This window comes from Ambystoma mexicanum, chromosome 13 (assembly GCF_040938575.1).
Source record: "Ambystoma mexicanum isolate Mex_15411 chromosome 13, UKY_AmexF1_1, whole genome shotgun sequence".
NCBI lineage: Eukaryota > Metazoa > Chordata > Amphibia > Caudata > Ambystomatidae > Ambystoma > Ambystoma mexicanum.
Window position 1 is genome coordinate 788,434,857 of NC_090938.1, and position 21,973 is coordinate 788,456,829.

Here is a 21,973-nt window from a genome sequence, read left to right on the forward strand (position 1 = left end):
GTAACGGGAAATAAGGCTAATGAAAAAGCAAGTTTGTGGTTAACAAACACACATACACACACCTCTCTCTCACCTCATGGGGGGCAGCGTCCCGTATCTGGGGTCAGCCTGCTGCCGCCATCCAAACTCCAGCCACCATGTTAGGATGTGATGGATGGCCCGCTCACTGCGCTTGGTGCTGGCCCGGATGTACCTTTCAGGGTATCCCCACAGAAGGTCGAAGTTGACGTCACTCAGCCAGCGCACATCTGTGCGCAGGAAGCGCTTGTTCCGATCATCGTTGGGGTAGCTGCGGCTGGCGATGCGGGACACGCAGCCAATCTCCTCTGGCCTGTAGCTGGCGAAGTGGAAGGGGATGTCGTAGAGCTGCTGCGCCGTGGGTAAAGATAACTGTGGCCGTGTCCCAGGGTGGGGTGGCCACCACTGCACGTCCGGTGCATACATGACTGTGCTTGCAAATCCTAGCAATGACAAAGGACAGAGGCCATGTATGGAATGGGGCTCCACTAGTCAATGACACCAGCACATGATTACATTACTTGTGTGACCACCTCTCCCACTCCTTCCTCCTCTTACGGCCGCCTCAGGTGTTGTACTAACGATAACAAGAGAGAGGTAGAGGGAAAACAAACCATCAAGCGTACCCTCTGGCTACAAGGGGAAACAACCCTAAAATTCAAACACTCAGACAGACAGCACTGTGAATGTTAGCATGATAAAGGTCAGGTAACCCACTAACCAATATAAGCTCAAACTCTGCATACTTATCTCACTCAAAAAACTCACACAACCATCTCTCGCACAACAAGCTGCATGCACTTCACAACACTGCAACAACACATAAGCCGGAACAACAGCACACGCGGACTGACTCCGATCCAATACTCGCACCAAAGCTCAGCACCCGGTGTATACTGAGCTGAAGCTGCCAACAGAACACCACTCCTCTCACTATCCTACTCCCTTCTTCACCTTACTAACCCATCCCACCTTTGTCATTTACAGATCTACCTGAGGACAAATTCCGTTGGTGACGGTGCGTAACAAATACATTTAACAAAGCTTGTGGTTTTTTGGCTGTTCTCTCTACTTGGGAGAGACTTCACCACCTTCTGTCCATTTCAGTTTAGACAACAGAAGGTGATTCTAACACAAACGTTTAGTAAAAATGTACATATTTTAATATTCAATCAATACAATTCTTAAAAGTTCATCATACATCATGTCCGGCCGTGAGTAAATCATCTACGGGTAAAACATCATAACCGCCCAAAAACAGACACAAACCTTTCTACAAACACAGCTGTGCAAAAATACACACTGGGCATACCTCAATTCACACACTACTCATTCTCTCATGCCATTCATCCTGTTTCTGTTGTGTCAAATAAACCTTCAATATAAAATGAAACAATCTACAATGTGCCCAACATGTTTCTTTCCAACTCTTTAGCAATATACTTGCTGCTTGGCAATTCTTCAGGGGCTAAAGACAAAAAGTTTGGTCACTTCTGCCAATACTAATTACATCGACAAAAAGGACAAGTGCTGTTTAAAAGTCGTTTTCCTTCAGCGTATATGAGTCTTTGTTCAATAGGCTCAAGTTGTCCTGCGTTGAATGCAGGGAAAAGGCATGGCCCCCGTTTGTGTGTTACTGGGGAGAGTACACGCTGCGTAGGAACCTAGGATCCTTTGCTGGGGCTTAGTAGTCCTGCGGTACGTTTTTTACCGCAAAAGCTCAGTTTACTTTAATGTCAATAGCTGTACTCTCGTTTTAAGGACTCTGTAATATCAAGGGTCCTGCTTTGTGTTGTCTTCCCAGAGTTTATAAGTGGTAGTCACTGGTTGTTCCCTTTACAGGGCTACAATTTCCTAATGTGTTCCCTGAGCGGGTCCGGGCTGCATGTAATGTATATAGCAGCGGTCGGGCTTCATGGGGCTGTGTCCCTCATGTGGTGTCCGAATTGAACCAGATATTTTCTATAGTTTCTCCAGGGATTTCACCAGTGTAGCGGGCGCTTTCCTAACTAACGATATGCTGCTACAGGTATTGATTTTGTTTGCTGGACTATTCCTTAAACATGCATTTATTTTACTTTTCATCATCACGCTGTTTCCGTTCTACGCTAATTGCATATGCCCGGGCTCTGGCATCTCTGACTTATTACAAGTGGGGAGGTGGGACTAAGCGCCCCTAATGAGAGGAACATGTAGGGCATTCACTGTGACTGTGCACATCTAGAGAGTACCTGCCAAAGAGGGCTGGAGCCCGAGGATATACTTAAGGGAGAAAGCTCAGCGGGTAAAGCACCTGCACAGGCATAGGATGCCGCCTCTGCCTGCATACACGGACTGATTTTATTTGGCAGTTTTGTAGAGGGTCAACGAACGCAGCATCAAAACACGTTTAATAGGTAATTAAACATAGAAATCAGACAGAGTGATACAACAGGCGAAGGAAGCATCTTGGTGCCCAAGATACAAACACAGGTACAAGTACTGTTGACATCAATTACTGCTGTTTAAAGTTCACTTCCTCGCTTAAGAGGGAGTTACACCTGTCTTCTCCCCAGCACCCTACCTGTCCCTGCTACTCCCTTCAGTGGTAGCCTGGAACGTAATTTAGTATATTTACACATTACTCCTTCTTAGTTTGAAGAACTTGCCCACTTTGATTAATGTTTCACCTGCTTCTGTATATAACACTTTTTATAATTATTTGTGTCATTTGGTATATCATTAAAACAATAACATACATATTTACAAAGTTCAACGAAAGAAGAAATTAAACCAAATCATTTCAAATCTTAAAAGGCATTTGCATACAATTTACAAAACATGGTACACATTTACTTTTAAAAATGTCCAATATTAATCCTAAAAGAAATTTACAGAAGGCATTCAGCTATTCTCAAAGCTAAAACAGAGGTGCAAGTGACCAGCCTTCCCTACAATGACTTCCACAGTGCTATTCTCAAAGCTAAAACAATAGAGGTGTTAGTGACCAGCCTTCCCCACAATGACTCCCAAGGTGCTACTCCGACATCTAAACCAATAGAGGTGCTAGTGACCAGCCTTCCCTACAATGACTCCCATGGTGCTATTCTGAAATCTAAAACAGAGGTGCTAGTGACCAGCATTCCCCACAATGACTCCCACAGTGCTATTCTCAAAGCTAAAACAGAGGTGCTACTGACCAGCCTTCCCCACAATGACTGCAATGTGCTATTCTCAAATCTAAAAACAATAGAGGTGCAAGTGACCAGCCTTCCCCACAATGACTGCAATGTGCTATTCTCAAATCTAAAAACAATAGAGGTGCTAGTGACCAGCCTTCCCCACAGTGACTCCCATGGTTCTATTCTGAAATCTAAAACAATAGAGGTGCTAGCGAACATCCTTCCGCACAATTACCCATTCTCAAATCTAAAACTAATCCGATTGAACCAAAGATTCTACTAAAAGATTTCAAGAGTTTCAGCCCCTACCGAACAATACCGGCAGAGAGGACTCACAGTCTCAGTTCCTATCCACAAATTATGGTTTGCACAAGTAGGTAATACATTGAGGCAAAACCGACCTTGCAAACCACCACGATGGATGCTTATCCAGATAGAAAATTGAATTCGGGCAACCTATGGACATTTGGCTAAGTCTTTATACTGCTTGTATTCTCCCAATGTATCACACGTGCTTCACCAGTCTTTCCAACAAAGATGTTTTTTTATTAGCAGCTGGGTCCGTACTAAAATCATCCAAATTGAAACCCCTTTGGTTTAGCTGACATGCACAAAACGGAACTAGAGAACTATACATCTTTACCACATAACTTGTGAAAATCCATATCAAGAACGCGGAGTAGTTTTAAAAACTTTCCACACATCACATGTTTTCACAATACTTTTACATTCAACCAAACTAAGCCCAAATCAAATAACTGACATAGGAATGGATTGGGGTAGAGCAAGTGTTTCTCTCCAAAGCAAGCCTTCAATAAGATAAATTGGGCAATTGATGATAGATTTCCAAACCATAGCCAATAGTGGCGATACGTTTCCCCTCATAGAATATTAGAACAGGCTTCAGGGAAAATTTCCCAAATCGCCCCTGAAAGTGTTTAATTTGGGAAAGGAGCCGTTTGGCTCTATACTTCAAACAATTAATCAGTGTGTTTTTATTCCGCTGAGTGTATATGCATTAATGCAGATTGGCCTGCAAAGAGCAAGTTGAAGATCAAGTATAGGTTCAAGCCATTAGTCCAACCGGTTGGACACATTGAGGCCTTCCAGGATTTGTTATACATGATCTTAAAAAGCTTGAGTCCAAAAGAGTGATGTTAAAAGCAATTTTTCACATAGGAAAGAGATGTTCTCAAGGAATTACAAAATCTTACGGATGTCATAAACATCTTGGAGAGACAGACAATTTACGGATAGCAATGGCTATGAAAAGCTAGAAGCAAATCCAGCCAAAGAAATTCATGCAAAATTGACAAGTTTACTGTCCAAGTGGTCAGATCTAGGCATTTTGGATGAAGATGATTGCAGTTATATTTATCAAAAATTTCCCACCATGCCTACCATCTATTTTCTTCCAAAATTAGATAAAAGCCTGAGAAGACGACTAGGCAGACCTATTGTGATCTTGAAAGGAGTATCCCTTCAAAATGTATCCAAGTACCTAGATGAGACTCTTTTGCTTCTAGTATTTACTCTGCCATCATATCTCCAAGATAAAAAGATTTAAGCAAAATAAATAGAGTAGCATGGGAAAGCAAGTTTATGTTTGCCACACTGCACGTGGTCTCGCTTTATACCTCCATACAGCATAGCGATGGCAAGAGAGCATGCAAACACTTTCTGGAGAGCAGATCTTTAAACTACGGATCACACAGACAAATGATCATAGAAATGATCGATATGTGTTTAACGAACAATGTGTTCCTATTTAACAACAATTACTACAATCAATTACGAGGAACAGCTATGGGCACATGTTTTGCCCCATCATACGTCAACATTACAATGGGTTGGTGGAAGAAGGTTGTAGTATGGATTGAAAATAGCCAATATACCAATAAGATCATCCTATGGCAAGACTGTCAAAATATTGAATGTAAACAGGCTTAATCTGAAATTCACAGAGTGACACAGCAGAGTCTCGATAATTTTCCTTGATGTCCTGGTTAAATAAAGTCTGGGGGAAATTGTAACAGAACTCCATTGTAAACCGACAAGTTCCAACCTGCCATTATATGCAAGCAGTAATCACCTAACATCACCAAAGTGGAGATTACCATATGGTGAATTTATAATACATCGCAACTGCTCTAAGTTGGAATGTTTTGACAAACAATGTCGAATAACTGAACAGAACTTTCAAAAACAAATACTCTAAAGCTATCTTAGAAAGAGCATACATGAAAGCGCGAAACCTGGACCAGGATTCATTATTATCCATAAATAAAACACAAATCGAATTAGAGGAAAACAATCAAACCAGACCAATTTTCACCTAAGGAGCCCACTCGAAAATTATATGCATAATTTTTCATCGCCACTGTCATGTGTTACAACTAGATTAAATACTATCTCCAGTCCTTAGAGAACGAGTGAACATACATTTCAGGAAATCAAAGTCACTAAAGACTCATTGGTTTGCTGCTATATGCCTCCCATAATAAAGATCTCCAGTGCAGATCTCTGGCTAAAACGCAAGATCGGCTGGTTTTCATCAATGCACAAAATGTAAGGCCTGTAAACATGCCATGACTAAAACAAGCAACAAACATCCTGTACTAGACCACATGGTTGAGCTAAAGACGACTATTTCATGCAACACAGAGTTTGTGGTGTACGTTCTAGTGTGTCCATGTGACCTATGGTACAATGGAGGCACCATTGGAAAATGAAAACTAAGAATCTTGCAGCACATGGGAGCAATTAAGAACTTTGACCCCTCCCACCCAATCGCCATACATTTCAGAGACAAACATGAGGGCAAATTAGGTGGTTTGACATTCTTTGGATTACATCACATCAAGGAAATTTCTCGGGGTGGAGATCGCGAGCTTGATCTGCGACAAGTGGAGACTAAATGTATATTAGATCAAGAAACCAAGAGGACATAATCTGGACGAGGAGCTTTACATGTTTTTATGCACCTAAATTGTGGAAAAATAGAACAATACAATAAATATGTCTGTGATATAATGAATTGTAAAGATTAGATTCTCTTATCATATTTAAAGAATGTTGCAGTTTATATTTCACTTCATATATAGTTCTTCTTCCCCCCTGGTTATCTCCTCATTTTCATTATTATTATTATTATTATTATTTCAATCATTTTCTAGTTACTCTTCTTCTCTATTAGTCTCTTTGTTTCTTTTCTCATTCCCTCTAAAAGTTTGGAAAACACGAGCAGCATATATTGAGTGATGTTCACCTTCTGATAATAGCCAGTGCTTGGGATTTACCCTCTTTGTTCCATTCCCCTCTCATTTCTTTGTTTATGCCTTCTTGCATCTTTCTTTTACCCAATTACATTGTAAAGTATTGAATAATCTAATAAAATTGTATACCTCAGATAGACATCAAGCACTATGCACCTTATTGAAATAATACTGCTTAAAGCACAATGCACTTAATTGAAATAACGTTGCTAAATAGCAGAATGGATTTATGGTATTGCATTTTTGAAATGTTGCTGCTAAACATTGAAGCATTTTGCACTTAATTTAATCAGTGCGCAATTTTCAATTTGATAAGAATAAGGTATTAAGGACTATGCACTATCGAAATAATGCTGCTTAAAGCACTTTATGGTATTGTATTTTGAAATACTGCTGCTAAAACACTCAAGCATTATGACAGGGCTGTAATATCTACTTTACCCCATGAGACATGAATTCATCTGGATGGATAAGAATATCGTGAAAAGCACTACGCGCTTTATGATGGTGCTCAAAGCATCATGTACCTTTTATTTAAAAACATTTAAAAAGTGTAGTACATATTGTTCACGATACTTCTAGATGGCAATATTTTGATATGCACTTTCCTCGATTAAACGTTGCTAACAGTATTACACATTTGGTAAAAGCGATCTAAATCATTGCAAGAATTAGGCATTGCACATCCCATTGTGTTGGTTTGCCAATTATTCGAGCACTTTAGTAAATGAAAAGATTGTGTAGACAAATTCATTATTGGAATATACTGTACTTATACCTTGCAATAGATACCTACTCAAAAATGGGCGTCACATTTCACAATGGAATGTGTACATTCTACACAATGGTAAACAAACAAAATAGTGAAAGGACATGGGAAGGGGAGATCATAGAGTCTATGGGAAAGTTCTATAAAGCACAAGCACGCACTGACTCTATTTTTTTTACGTGAACAAGTAGCTGGTGTGCTATGAAAAGCGGTGTACCGTGTTTTTCTTTTTAATGACTGCGTGTCAGAAATAAAACTGGAATAACTAAATATTATAAAGCAGCTTCTGTAGTCTTTTTTAAGTTTATTTGTATGTACTTTATTATAAGTTACATAAGCTGTTATCTAGGAGAGACCACCGGGTCCCATCACCCAGGCTCAACTGACCAGGCTGGAGCCCTGGGGCATGATTCATTGCCAAACATTCCGCAGGCTCACTTAGCATTCCAAGATAGGACACGGCAACATTCCTGCAGGCATGCACTGGCAATAAGCACATCATAACACATCGCCTCTCTTTCGAATAACAATCCAAACAAAGGGAAGCCACATACACACGCTTTAAATTATAATCCCAAACACCTTTTGGAGAGATGTTACACAAAAGAACGGGTGTCACTGCATCTACATTAAACTTCAGTTTTCACAACATCAGAAACTTGAGATGCTTCGCTACCATTTGACAGCTTCAGACTTCATGCTCACTAAGGTGGGATGTAATCCCAATCCCTTCACCACTACTCTATCTTCAAACTTCACTCTTTATTAATTTGGGACGAAGTCAAACCATGCTGCTGGTTACAATGGGACGCTATCCCTTCTCCAACGGGGCGATATCCCTTCAGACAGTGGGACGCTATCCCTACTCATAATGGGACGCTATCCCTACTTACAAAGGGACGCTATCCCTACTTACAAAGGGACGCTATCCCTATTCACAGTGGGACGCTATCCCTATTCACAGTGGGACGCTATCCCTTCTCCAACGGGACGCTATCCCTTCTCCAACGGGACGCTATCCCTATTGTTACAGTGGGACACTATCCCTTCTCCAACGGGACGCTATCCCTTCTCCAACGGGACGCTATCCCTACACGCACTGGGACGCTATCCCTATTGTTACAGTGGGACGCTATCCCTTCTCCAGCGGGACGCTATCCCTTCTCCAGCGGGACGCTATCCCTAATTCAATGGGACGCTATCCATACCTGTCCGCACCACTCAACAATGGAGATCCACTCCTACATCATGCCAATTATTCGATATATAGATATAGGAAGGCGCTACACTCCCACTATGCCGGGACGGAATCCCTACACTTTCTTCACACTTATTGGATATGAGAAGGCGCTACCCTCCCACTATACTGGGATGGTATACTGGGATGGAATCTCAACGCCATCCCCCCCATACACTGGAAGATATACCTGCACAAGTTCATATTAAGCGAACTATGGGAAGGCGCTACCCTCCACTACTTGCCTCGCCCTCCGACTACCTCATTAGGTGGCTAGCTCTACTCAACTCAACTCTTTGAGCACACCGAGGACACTGGGAAGACGCCATCTCCCCTTTAGAACTTCAACAACTTCTTACCACATCCATAGGACATTTTGCATTTACATATTCTTATAACTGTAAAACTGCCAACATATGGAGCCCTAAAAGTCCATGCTGCCCTCTGGCAGCCTAATTTTACACCTTGCTCATTCCTTTCAGCTTCCTAAAAGTCCTTGTTGCCACTGGGCAACGTACTCCTGACATTCTTCAAGATCATTAGTCCTAACTCACACTCTCATGGACGCAAACACCATTCTTAAAATCATCAAAAACTTAAAACGTCCATATAAGTCCATATTTTCCTGAACATCCTCAATAGATTACATCTTTGAACTTCAATATATATACACCATCCATAACTGGCTTTCATGCTCAAATGTCACTTGGTGCATTCATACTCAATACACACACTACATGTTATGTTAACCTCACACATCTCTTGTAGCATCATAACACTTGCATATTTCTGGGTTCCTCTACATTGGCTTTAATTAATACCAACAGTGCTTTCCCCTTCTACACGGAAAGCAGTACATCTGAAAAAGGCTACGTTCATTTTCCATGGCTTGGACAAAAGAAACCTGTACCCCCTGCCAACGAGATTTTTACATCTGGGCATTTTTACTTCTTACATCAACGGAGGCAAAATTACGTTACTTCCTCTGTCAACTGACAATTTCCCTTGTACCCGCAAGTATCAGTCCCAAATGAGCGGTGCTCTTCCCGCTCAATCAGTATATTATTTTTCTCATTACGATCTTATTTGCTCCTACAGAACGTACTTCGCACTGCAGCACTGGATGACCATTATTATAATTTTTTCAACGCTATATTTTCTTTAGGCTCCCTACTGCTTTTACAGAACTATTTTTTTTCTGCTCGACATCTATAAATCGGCGTAGCTTCCCTTTTCTTCGCTTATACACTGGTGTACTCACTACTTCTTGCCCACATAATATCTATGATGTAGGGTACTTTGCTCTCACTGTCCTCAGAGTAATACTTCGCTCTGACCCTGCTCAGCGTCATCTTGCCTGCACCGGACTAACGTAACGGCCGGCATGAAAGCTTTCACAACGTTCTGTTCTGTCACTAACACGCAGCTCAACACAGTGACATCATCATTTTCTATCTTACTTGGGAACATGTTGCATCTCCTGATCGCCAACCATCATTCTTCCTCAATGCTTCTTGCCACCGATAACGCCACTACCTTTAGCGCATACACATTATGGACATCTGCATTCTTGATGTCGGGACCACCTTCACTACACATACACGGTCTCTTTTACTGAAAAGCATCACTTAAATACAGACCTTAGGCATTTTTAGTCCTGTACGTTTTTCCTCCACCTTTAGTGCAAATTCTTCCTGGTACTGCCTCTGCAACGATCACACTTTGTAAATGCTCTAAACCCCTACTTCTTCTCATACAAGACGCTTACAGCTTCACCAGTATTGCTATAGCTCTAGCTCTAGCTCTCATGGAAAGCTACCTCGGGCGTAATCCCTACCCATACTCCAGACCCAATACTTTACTAATATGGGACGTAATCCCCACAACATCTTCATCTTCGCAACTTTAAAAATAATAAGGGAGGAAAACCCTACACATACTTCAGACTTCTTACCTACCCCTAGGGGACGTAATCCCTCAAAGTTCAGACTTCATGCTCAAATGCTCCGGGATGTACTCCTTATATTTGCTTCAGACTTCAGATTTGACAACTCTGGAGGGAATGTCACTTCAAACTTTAAAACCTCTAAACTTCATACGGGATACACTGACATACCATTCTTCCACACATGCACCTTACTTTTGACATTAGTATATCTTGTTACAAATAAACACAATATGTAAACCTATACATCTCTAAGAGTCCATAAAAGTCCATTGCTTAAGTACAATGCAACCTTTAAACAATTAAACAGAAAACAGCATTTTATCATTCTAAGAGTCCATGTTGTTATTTGCAACGTAACCTGAAATGCCTCAAAATATTACTCTAACCACACTCACACCTTGCCACTGACTGGCACACTTACGCACACTGAGTTTATATATAGAAAGTCAAAATTAGTCCTTTTTAGCCTAAAAAGCCTCAAATGTGTTAGATCGAATACATTTTAACTCCTTAAATTCACTTGCTGCACACTTCTATCCACACAAAAACTTCTCATGCACCTCACATGCATACTAATCCTTAATTTGTTACATTCCTCCCTTGACATTTCAAACACTATGATGAAACAGTAAAAGGATACACAGAGCTGCTCCTGAACGCCCAACGTAAGAGTCATCTAACTTTCAACTTCAAAGAATGCAGATTCCAGTATAACAGTGTGCATCATAAAGCTGCACTTAACTTCCATACAACACGAAACCTTTGTTCAGTATGTAAACTTCCTCCCATGGAGGGCCTTGTGCCGATCCTCCACTTCCACACTCTTCGACATCCAGTAATAATTCTCTGCTCCACCTTGTGGCCCCACGCGCTCATGCTTGGTGCGGCTTCTCCCTGTATCAGCGCCGCATATGTTCACCTAGTGGTTGCAGGCTCAACTCAACATCACCTTGCGGGACCGCTTCACCACGCGAGGCACTCTTTGAGGTAAATAAAAAAAAAACGTTCCGACATTGCGCAGAACGAAGCTCCACTGTCGCTCATGAAGCCATTGTTTGTTTTCCTCGCCAAAACCAGGCGCCCTGCTGTGCTAGTTTGATAAGCAGAGAGGTAAACTGACACTGCTGGAGACACAAAGACACTACTTTCCTTTCTTTGAAGTTACGGACGTCATCACGTCACCTCCACGCTCAGAGGTCCTTTCCTCTATACTGTTGAAATACGGATCCCACAGCGCCCTGCTCACATCGCCAACAGCACTTCCGTTAAACACGCATCGTGGATGGCGTTCTACTACTCGCCATCACCCTTTGCACCTGTTGTGACGTCACCAGTCACACAGCCGCTGTGGTAAGCTGTGGAGTTACTCCTGTGTAACGGCTTCTAGCTGCCCCAGCAGCGCTGGGTTCCTGATCCCACACAAATGTCAACAACACAGGCAGTAATCTCCCTCGGGACAGCAGTAATCTCTCTGGGAACCGTATTGGATCTCTTTTCCCATTTCGACTAATGGGCTTCTTCCTCACTGCCCTGGGCGCTGCGCTGGGATCTTTGCTTACCACCCTGTGGGTGCTTCTTTCACCTTCTTCCTTTGGCAGTTCTGGGGTTTCCTTCGCTTCTTCCACCTTTTTCCTTTGGCAGTGCTGGGGTTTCCTTTCCGCTGTGCTTTGCCCCTGCTAGAAAACCTCTCCTTTTTGGGGTCTGCTTCACTTTTTGGGCCTTTAAATCCACTGCACTTTGACGCTACTTCTTCACCTTTTTGGGGCCTTCTTCACTCCTGGCCTCCTTCACTTTTATGGGCTTCCCAGCTTCCCTATGGGACTTCTCTTCTCTTCACCGTAACAGTGCTGGGCTTGCTTTACTTTTCAACCCCTTTGGCACTGCACCCGGCTGACCTCTCTTCTTTACTTGTGCCCTGGACCTGCGTTGGGGCCTTCTCACTTTCTCAATCCCCTGCACACTGCACCCCTGGGTGATGGGACTTACTTCTGAATGACTGGGGGCAGTTGTCTCTCTGCTTCTTCTGCTGCTCCCCCACCACAGCTCATTTTTCTTCCTCTCTGCATGAGTTCTTGAAAATCCTTGTCGCCAATATTATAAAGCAGCTTCTGTAGTCTTTTTTAAGTTTATTTGTATGTACTTTATTATAAGTTACATAAGCTGTTATCTAGGAGAGACCACCGGGTCCCATCACCCAGGCTCAACTGACCAGGCTGGAGCCCTGGGGCATGATTCATTGCCAAACATTCCGCAGGCTCACTTAGCATTCCAAGATAGGACACATCAACATTCCTGCAGGCATGCACTGGCAATAAGCACATCATAACGCTAAAGGACTTGTATTGCTTGGTATCCTTACATGAGGCATTTTTCTGGAGTTTTGAGCGTGTGTGCCGTCCCCTGTGTGGAGACAGAAGTGTTGCTTCCATATCAATATAATATATATGAAAGCCCAAATATTTGAAATCATTCACAATCTGAATTTGCTGTCCCGATAACCACCATGCTTGATTCCCAAGCCTCCTACCCATTTTAAATATGAATAGCTTAGTTTTAGTAGATCTTACAGTAAGGTCATTCGCCTTAGAGTAATGGTCTAAAGTAGTTAAGTGTTTCAGGCCCACCTGTGTGTAATCGAACAACAAAATGTAGTTTGCATACGTATTCCAGGATGCCTTTTGACCATATATTACTGCAGGTACAACTTCGGCTTTCAACAATGCCTAGTACAAATCAGCTAAATAGAAGTGAAGTTAAAAACAAAGGGCACTAAAATGCACCCCCAATGCAATTCCTTTTGTGTATCAATGTCCTGTGTAACGTTTCCAAAAAGGCTCAGCCTTACTCTTAAACTGTATTAGAGTGCAAATGTAGAAGTATGTTTAAAAGAGGATGCGGAATTCCCCACTTCCTTAACTTCATCCATAAAAGATTCCAATTCACCTTATCAAATGCGAGGGATGGGTCAATATTTACTGCATACATAACTGCTACCACTTTTGGCCAAGTTAACTTGGAGTCGAAAGGATAGCGGATCCCTGCGCTAACTGGTAATAATTAGTTGCTGTAATGCGACCTGCGTCCTGGCACATGGTTTGTCTGGGAATCAAAACTCCAAAGTTCCCAATGAATGAGTTTCTGGATGCTTTGACAAACCTTGTTAAGTAATGGCGCTGGTGGGTGGTTCTTGACCATTTGTTGTAGCTGTGAATTACTTAGTTCTTAGATATTGAAATAATGGAGCAAACTCCTGACTTGTTATCAGTTAAGGTTTCAATGTTGTTACACACTTAGACCAAAGGCCTAGCAGAACATGCTAGGTACAGGTCAGAGGGGAGCCAACACTCGACTGTAGTCTTTATCAAGGCAGGACAATGGTGGTGATCCTGTATAGGATTGTAGCGCCTTGTGTGTACTTCCCAATTCTTCTGGGGGGTGGGCTGAATAGCCAATCTGTATAAGGACGAATTGCACTCCGTGGTTCAGTGTTTCGAACAGGATCATCACCATTGCCCTGCATTGATAAAGACTACGATGGAAACACGTGTTTGCTCACCTGTACCTAGCATGTTCTGCTAGGCCTTTGGTCTAAGTGTGTAACAACATTAAAACCTTCACTGATGAAAACAAGTCAGGAGTTGGCTCCATTATTTCAATATCTAAGAACCAAGTAACTCACGGCTACAACCAATGGTCAAGAACCACCTACCAGTGCCATTACTTAAGGTTTGTCAAACCATCAAGTTAAGTGTTGAACATAATCCATCACCATACCTGCCATAGAAGTTCCCACCCATTCCCACAAAGCCTGTCTGGTTGGGCTTAATAATCGCTTGAGTTCCCACGCATTGTTTTAATACTTTTAAAAGTAATGAGGCAAATACATTAGAGTCTGCGTCCAGTAACACAACAGGTCACATGTATTACCTTTTCAAAAATTGGTACTATGTGGGCTGATGACAAGCTGTCGGGCATTTTTTGCTCAGTATAACCGACTTAATTAAGTCATGTATCACAGAAGTCCACAAAATTGGATCAGACTTATAAACCATATTAATAAAGCCCATTAGGACCAGGAGCACACAACCTACTGCATTTTCTAATAAAACAAATTACTTCACAGTAATCGTCTTTCTGTGGCTTGTAGCAGTTTAGAATCACATGCTAGACATTCAGTGATTTGTGCAGAGTATTACATCTTTTGTTCCCCAGCTCAAAAAGGGCGTTGAAAGTGGTATTCCTGTAACACTACCTCAGACCTATGTGTACAGTTACCCATGCTCCTTCATGAGGCAACCTGCTATGTAATCTCCCTTTTAAGGAGGGGAATGACCCCCTGTAGTGTGGTCATTCTTAAGTCTTGTGGTTTGACATTTGTTTGACTGTCTTAAGTCTAGGGGAGGTCTCTTTGTTCGGTTTCCTTTGGGGGGGGCAGAAAGTAGAGTAAATTCCCAGGTTTACCGTATTTGAAGGAACCTTCTTTATGACACCTTTTGCTAGATGCGTTTCCAACTCTTCTTGAAAAACTGTTCAGAGGTAGGTAGGAGGATTGCAAATTTTTGGCAGAAACCCTATACAGTACCGAACTCTCAGAAAACAGCTAAAAGCATGGCTCTTCAGGTAACCCCCACAAGATCAATGCTCAGACCCCTGCAATCCATGGACCTGCTGCCTCATCTGCCGCCCACTGAAAGAATCTTCCAAACTACATAAGCCACCAGTAAGCCACTTGCACTCCACCATCTAGCCCATCATATTAATAACGAATACTGGACGCTGCACAACCAAAAGGAACTTAACCATCAGACAAAACTCCCCAAAAGCCCTCAGCCAGCAAGCAGCTATCATCACGTTGAGGAAGGACCTCTACGTTACCCCTCACCAGCTACTACGCTCCTCCCATAGGTCTACCCCCACAACTAATCAATCACCCTTAAAAAACCCATTTGTCCACCTTTCACAACACTCCCACGCCCACCCCGACAGCCATCACAGGTCTAGCTACCGCCAAAGGAACACTACCAAGCGATGTATAAAGCAATTCTCCTCTGCCCGTTCACACGCTCCCACAGTGGCAGACAACACTGCCCTGGACATCAACTCTTTTCAGTCCTTTGGCTTCCGCTTGGAATAACATACTCACCAATGACTATTCCAATCCCATAAAACCTAATGACACACAGAAACTGGGTACTTCCAACCTGCACCCATCAACACTAAAGGTTGCGCAGATGCAGCTACTGCTATCCCAGCAAAACTCTTCCTCCTTTGCTTATAGACCAAACAAAGCAAGACCAACGAGAATAGCAGGACACTACACAAGACCACTTATTATTACAGTTCAAATTTAAAATAAGTAAAGCACATATGCCTGGATTAAAATATATGTCTTTGGCAACCATCTTTTCTGTTGAAAAGTCCCCAAATTACCATCTATTCATAGTAACAAAGACAGTAAAAGCACGACACTGGTATGATTCCCAGTTGTCTCCATTGGCATGTGGATGATACGTCACTGGAAGTGACAAACTTTATGCAGGCCAAAGAATTTAGGTTGCAAAGCAGAGTGATAAGTGCACATAAAATCCTACATATCATTTTCTAAAGACGTTTGATTATTGGAGACGGAGCATGAGCACAGCCATCCTCACCTTGCGACCAAGCTTCACCACACAGGACGAGTGTTGAGAAAAATTATGATTAAGTCCAGTGTGCATGATGCACTTAGTGATTTTATCACAGACTGATTTGTCAAATAGAGACATATGTCGTTATTTTTATGTCAAATCGCTATGAGATTTTATGCAGAGCAGCCAAGAACCCTTATTGGTGCTATCTGTCCTCTTCCCTGTAGGAGTGTACGAGACTGTCGATTTTGGAATGATAAACGATCAGAAAATAATGTATGTTGTTATAGACTTTATGATGAATCCAATAAATACTCAAAGTGACCATTACAAACGAACGTTGCATAAAAAAGGAGCATGTGTACAATGTTAGAAGAATTCAATAATGTCCTCCTTTTAATAATTTCTTTTGTGGAGAAGTCGATACTGTTTCTCAGAAAATTGCTTCTTGGAAATGTCACCTTCAGATTAAAACCAATCATCTGTTTCTTCTGTGTACACAAAGGCAATGCTTACGTTTGAATGTTGGCCACCGAGTGGCTGGTAGTGGTGTTTAACCTGTACTTTTGTTACAGTATGCACAAACACAAACTAGAAAATATGCAACAGTTGTAGAGCATGTATCCCGGTCCTCTCATCTCTTAAAAGGTGTGGCAGGAGACCTGCACCCTACGCAAAGCCTTTCTGTGCCTCCCTCAAACCCCCTTGTATGAATAAAGTGTTCTCAATTTGATGAAAACATTCCTGCAGACACACACAATGACCATGCTAGTCTCCAAACCGGGGGAAACATTTCAAATGGCAAGCTAATAGACTGGCATACAAGACACTCGCCCCATGGCATGAATGCCATTTCCCCATATGCACACAGCCCTCCATTTCTAACCCCTTGGGAGGGTATTATCACCTACCAAAGGTTAACGGTAAGAGAAATTTTGAAGCCTCCGTGACTCCTGCTCGGATTTTACTTTGACCATTAAAAAAGCACAGGCCTGCGCTCATTAAGAAATCTGTATTTCCTCTCTGGTTGCAGGGCCAGCAATGGCTGGGGAAATTATAGCAAACGCATGCAGAAAACAACTCTTGATCATAGAGAGCCTCCCTGGTCTAAAAGGATGACTTTAGAGACCATCATGGAGTCATCGGACGATCATTGAATTACACTAGAAGTCATTCCCACATCATCAGACGTCATCACGCTGTTAAAGTCATCAGCAAATGTCTCAGAATGGTGGATGATGATTTGGGGACGAGTTAATGAATATGCTAACATCATCCCTATTTTAGAAAACGCTTTGTTCCTGATGCTTTTAGGATGGCTTGCTGATCACTTAAGAAATGATTTGAGGAGGATTCTGGGATGACCTGCTGATTACTTCAACAGCATTGCCATGATTGATTGATAGGTAATACCCAGAGGTTTCTAAGCGCGGACCCGAGGATCAAACCTGTGTTGCTCCGTGTCGTCTTGCTTCCAAGGCGAGCACGTTTCCGCTGAGCTATCCTCCTGAGACATGAAACATGTTTGTTCTTGACAATTTGGAGATAACTTACTGATTACTTCAGAACATCAGAGTTTGTAGGCTGATAAGCGGCCCAATACAGATTGTCATTCCGCTTTCGCATAGTTGCCCTTCTGCTGAATGACCCCCTACTGTGGCAAGGGTAAAGTTTGGACTATGTTGGGCCAAAGTGGAAACCAGAGGGCTAAACATAGCAGGCGCCCCCTGGGTGAGAATCCTTCGCCATCCCAGTCAAAAGCAGGAACCCAGCAGCCTCACAATCAATACATTTCCATGTGACTGCACCAACATATGCCAGCATTCACATGTACTCCTTCACACAGTAGTCATGTGTACTTTGCGCATAACCCAATAATCAACAACCATAACAAAAAGGACCTCCAGGATTTAAAAAAACAAAGAAAAACGCATAGGATCCAGAAAAGAAAGAAGCAATATCAACAGAGGTCTCAACTACCCACAACCTGCCAAATACAAGCAACAACAAACCACCAACAGCAAAGACTAAACTGAAAAGACAAGGAAAAACACCAATCGAAACAAGACGCCCACTCAAAAGGAATACAACCCACACATCATGCCTCACCACAAGAAAGACAAAGAAGCCAGAATCAACAACAGAAATAATAAGAAAACCCAAACCACTTGGGAAGGCACCGACCAGCATGATCCCACAACCAAAGACAGATTACATTGTTCGCTACCTGTCCACATACGACAATGTGGTTAACAGAAACGGCACAGCAACAACCAACCGACAGCCAACAAGCGTCACGAATACAGACCCAACCACAAACGGAACGCGACAAATAATAAACCATCCCAACCCGGTCTCCACCATGGACAATATCCCAACCAGAACAAGGGACAAATTGGAATCCATCACACTCTACACACCCTATATCACCAAGACTGGAACAACAGAGGGGTAGCTAGCCATTTACCACCCGAACGAACCAGAACAAACCAACTCCACCATAAACCTTATCGTCTACTCAACAAAGAGACTGACCAACAAAGAACCATCCCACCCAAAAGACTCAACCGGGGAAGACCCACCTGGAACGGAAACCCAACCAACATCACACCGGTCAGAACACACAATACTAATAATAACACGAAAGGGAAATCAAGCAAACTACACTGCAGCCTCCTCAACGTTAGATCCATGGCAAAACACTAAATGAAATCAATGACCTCCTAAGCGAAGGAGGCACAGACATGCACTCCCTTACAGAAACCTGGCTATCTGACAACTATAAAGCCATCGCAAATGAAGCAATACCCACAATTATAAATTAATACACGCCGACAGAGAAAACCAAAGAGGAGGCGGAATCGCAATTATACACAAAAAACACGCTTGAGCATCTCGAAACATCATAACCAACGTGGAAGACTATGAATCCCTCCTAATTAAGATAGAACTCAATGACCAATCCAACATTGTCAGACCACCTTCCTACAACCCCAAGGCCGCCATGCTATCAACCCACCACAACAACCTAGTCATACTGGGATATTTCAACATATGGTTCGAAAAAGAAAATGTGTTCACAGCAAACTCACCCTGCGTACTGCTGAAAACCTTGCAGTTCAAACAAATAGTAAGTCGATCCACCAACGACACCGACACACGCTGGATGTAATTTACTCAGGGAAGAACTATGCACATCGGCGCCACCTACACCAATGGTGCAGAGCGATCACCACTGGATACCATTCTACATCACACCCCAAACCTGCCTCCTGCCCTGGAAGGAAATACTCCATACCAGCAAGAAAAGAAACTGTAAGAACTTGGACGTAGAGGGCCTAATAAACCTTTTAGACGCAACCGTCGCAAGCAATAGAGATCCCACTGATATAAACATAGATACAACAGAAGACACACTCAACAATTGGATCACCAAGGCCCTCGACCAATTAGCACCAGCTAAAACATTCAAAGCAACACCCAAAAAACTGGCAGCAAAATGGTTCACAGAAGAACTGACAAAAGTCCACACAAAAAAATGCAAAATAGAAAACAAAATGGAGATCCACCTGACAAGACAAAATACTCAAACTGTACAAAGCAACAGTCCTCAAAGCAACAAAAAAACCCAAAAACTCTTACTACGCCACAAGAATACAATCAGCCAACAATCCACAGAAAGAACTCTTCAAAATCATTAAGAGAAAAAAAAAAAAAAATTCTTCCTGCAAGAATTCCAACACCCCTACACAAACACTTTGTGACAAAATCGCCAACCACTTGAGAGCAAAAAGAGACAATACAGGAGACCATCAACCCAGCCGGGGCAAATACAGCACTGGACCATGACACCAGATGAAACACATATTACAGCAAAACTCATCTGCCTAGAAACAATCACAGAGGAAACTTTCGCCACACTGATCAAGGACACCAACCTTGCAGGATCTCCAAGGGACCCATGCATTCTGGACGTCTTCAAAGGAATCCTTAACCACAGAACCCCAGCAACACGCTTCCGGAAACCTAATGAATCTATCACTCAAAAGAGGAATAGTACCGACCTCCTTCAAATCAACATATATCAAACCACCGATACAAAAAAGGTGAAAAAACGCACTAAACCCAAGTAACTACAGGCCGATATCCAACCTGCCCTACCCAGCGAAGATCCTGGAGAACCAAGTCTACAAAATCCATCTTAAACAAGTCGAAACAAACGTAATACTCGACCAATGGGACGACCTGAAAATAAACACAGACAGCCCTCCTTCTGTTGGACATTTCAGCGGCTTTTGAAAAATCAGCCAAGCAACACTAATAAAAAGATTGATGGAATGTGGCATACAGGAATCCACCCTAAAGTGACTTACCTTATTCCTAACAAACCAAAAGAATCTACCTACCACCGTTCACCTCAAACACAAAAAAATATATCTTGCCGAGTCCCACAGGGTTCTAGCCTCCCCCCTCTACATGTGCCCACTGATGAAAATCATTCAATCCCACGGATTTTCCGCGTACACTACGTAGATGACACAACTTATTGTGAAAACAAACAGAAAACAGGAACAAAATAATATCCCCCAACAACTGCCTCACAGACATACAACTGGATGACAACAAACAACTTCAAACTGAACCCGGCAAAAACAAATAATGCTCTCACCCGCAGGGTTCGATGGAGGGAACCCATAATTGGACTGGCCAATCAGCATGGGAACGAAATCAGAGACTACCAATGTAGTAAACAACCTAGGAATACTCACAGACAATGGACTAGCACAGGAACCACAAGTGAACGCAATCGCCAAAAAATTCTTCTTCCTCCTACAACTGCTCGGAGGATTACTCCCCTACCGCTCCTTCTCCCACAGAACCCTCACAATCATATCCCTGATAAGAATTACCTACGCAAACAGCCTCTAACTAGAAATGCAAGAAATACTCACCAAGAAACCCCAAACTGTGTAAAATACAGCAGCCACGATCCTATTAAGACTAAACAGAAGAGACCACATCACTCCAGCACTGAAAACTCTACACTGGTTACCAGTAAAAAGCGCATCAAATTCAAAGCACTCTGCATCGCCCACAAAGCCTTGGACAGACAAGGTACGGAATACCCCCAAGACAGATTATCCGTTATCGCGCAGGAAGGAAACTAAGATCCAGCAACAAACTACAAATAGAGTCAAAACACCACAAAAAAAGGAAATTCAACTGAACAGCGCTCTCATGTCTAATTGCTAACACCCGGAACAACACACCCAAAGTAATAAGAAACCAAAGACGACCACACCACCTTCAAGAAACTGCTAAAAACCTGGCTATTCAGCAGACAATGACAACCTAGAAGGGACACCCGCAACAACAACACAGCAGACAAACAACAAGAGAGGTGACGCGAGGGGCCAAAGAACAGCAAAACAAGAACCTGGCTAGATCCCGTCAAGCGGCATCCAAAGGGCCGTCCCAGAGAGATCACAACAAACTGACCGACTTTACTAACTCTCTTGCCTTCCTGCTCTTCCTACATAACTGAAGCCTCTACACCAGATCTTGGACTAGCCACACTCAAACATACAGAGAACCATTACTATTCCGACATCCAAAGTAAACCACCCACATAGCCCAATACCATCTAAAATGCAACAACACAGCAAGATGCCGGACTACCTTACAGCTCTCCATGATCATCAGTCTGGCTTCAGAGCTGCCAGAAGCACGGAAACTGCTCTCCTGAACCTCCGTGAAGACCTGCTCTCCAACCTTGATTCCAACACCCCCTGTGTCCTCATCTTACTTGATCTCTCTTCTGCCTTTGACACAGTCAACCATGCCACCCTGCTCAAACATCTCTGTGATAACCTGGGGATCACCGGTCAGGCCCTAGCATGGCAGACTTCTTTCCTCTCTGATAAACCCTCTCCAGTTC

The 21,973-nt window shown here is 42.7% G+C and overlaps 1 protein-coding gene across 1 annotated transcript in view; it reads right to left on the minus strand.

The window, feature by feature from the left end:
• The window catches only part of LOC138521970 (decapping and exoribonuclease protein-like), a 61,864-nt gene that overhangs the window by 27,562 nt on the left and 12,329 nt on the right, over positions 1 to 21,973 (minus strand). Inside the window, exon 2 of the mRNA XM_069635163.1 lies at positions 74 to 461. Within this exon, the coding sequence (XP_069491264.1) occupies positions 74 to 444 (371 nt within the window). The 5' untranslated portion in view covers positions 445 to 461. The remainder of the gene's footprint in view (positions 1 to 73; positions 462 to 21,973) is intronic.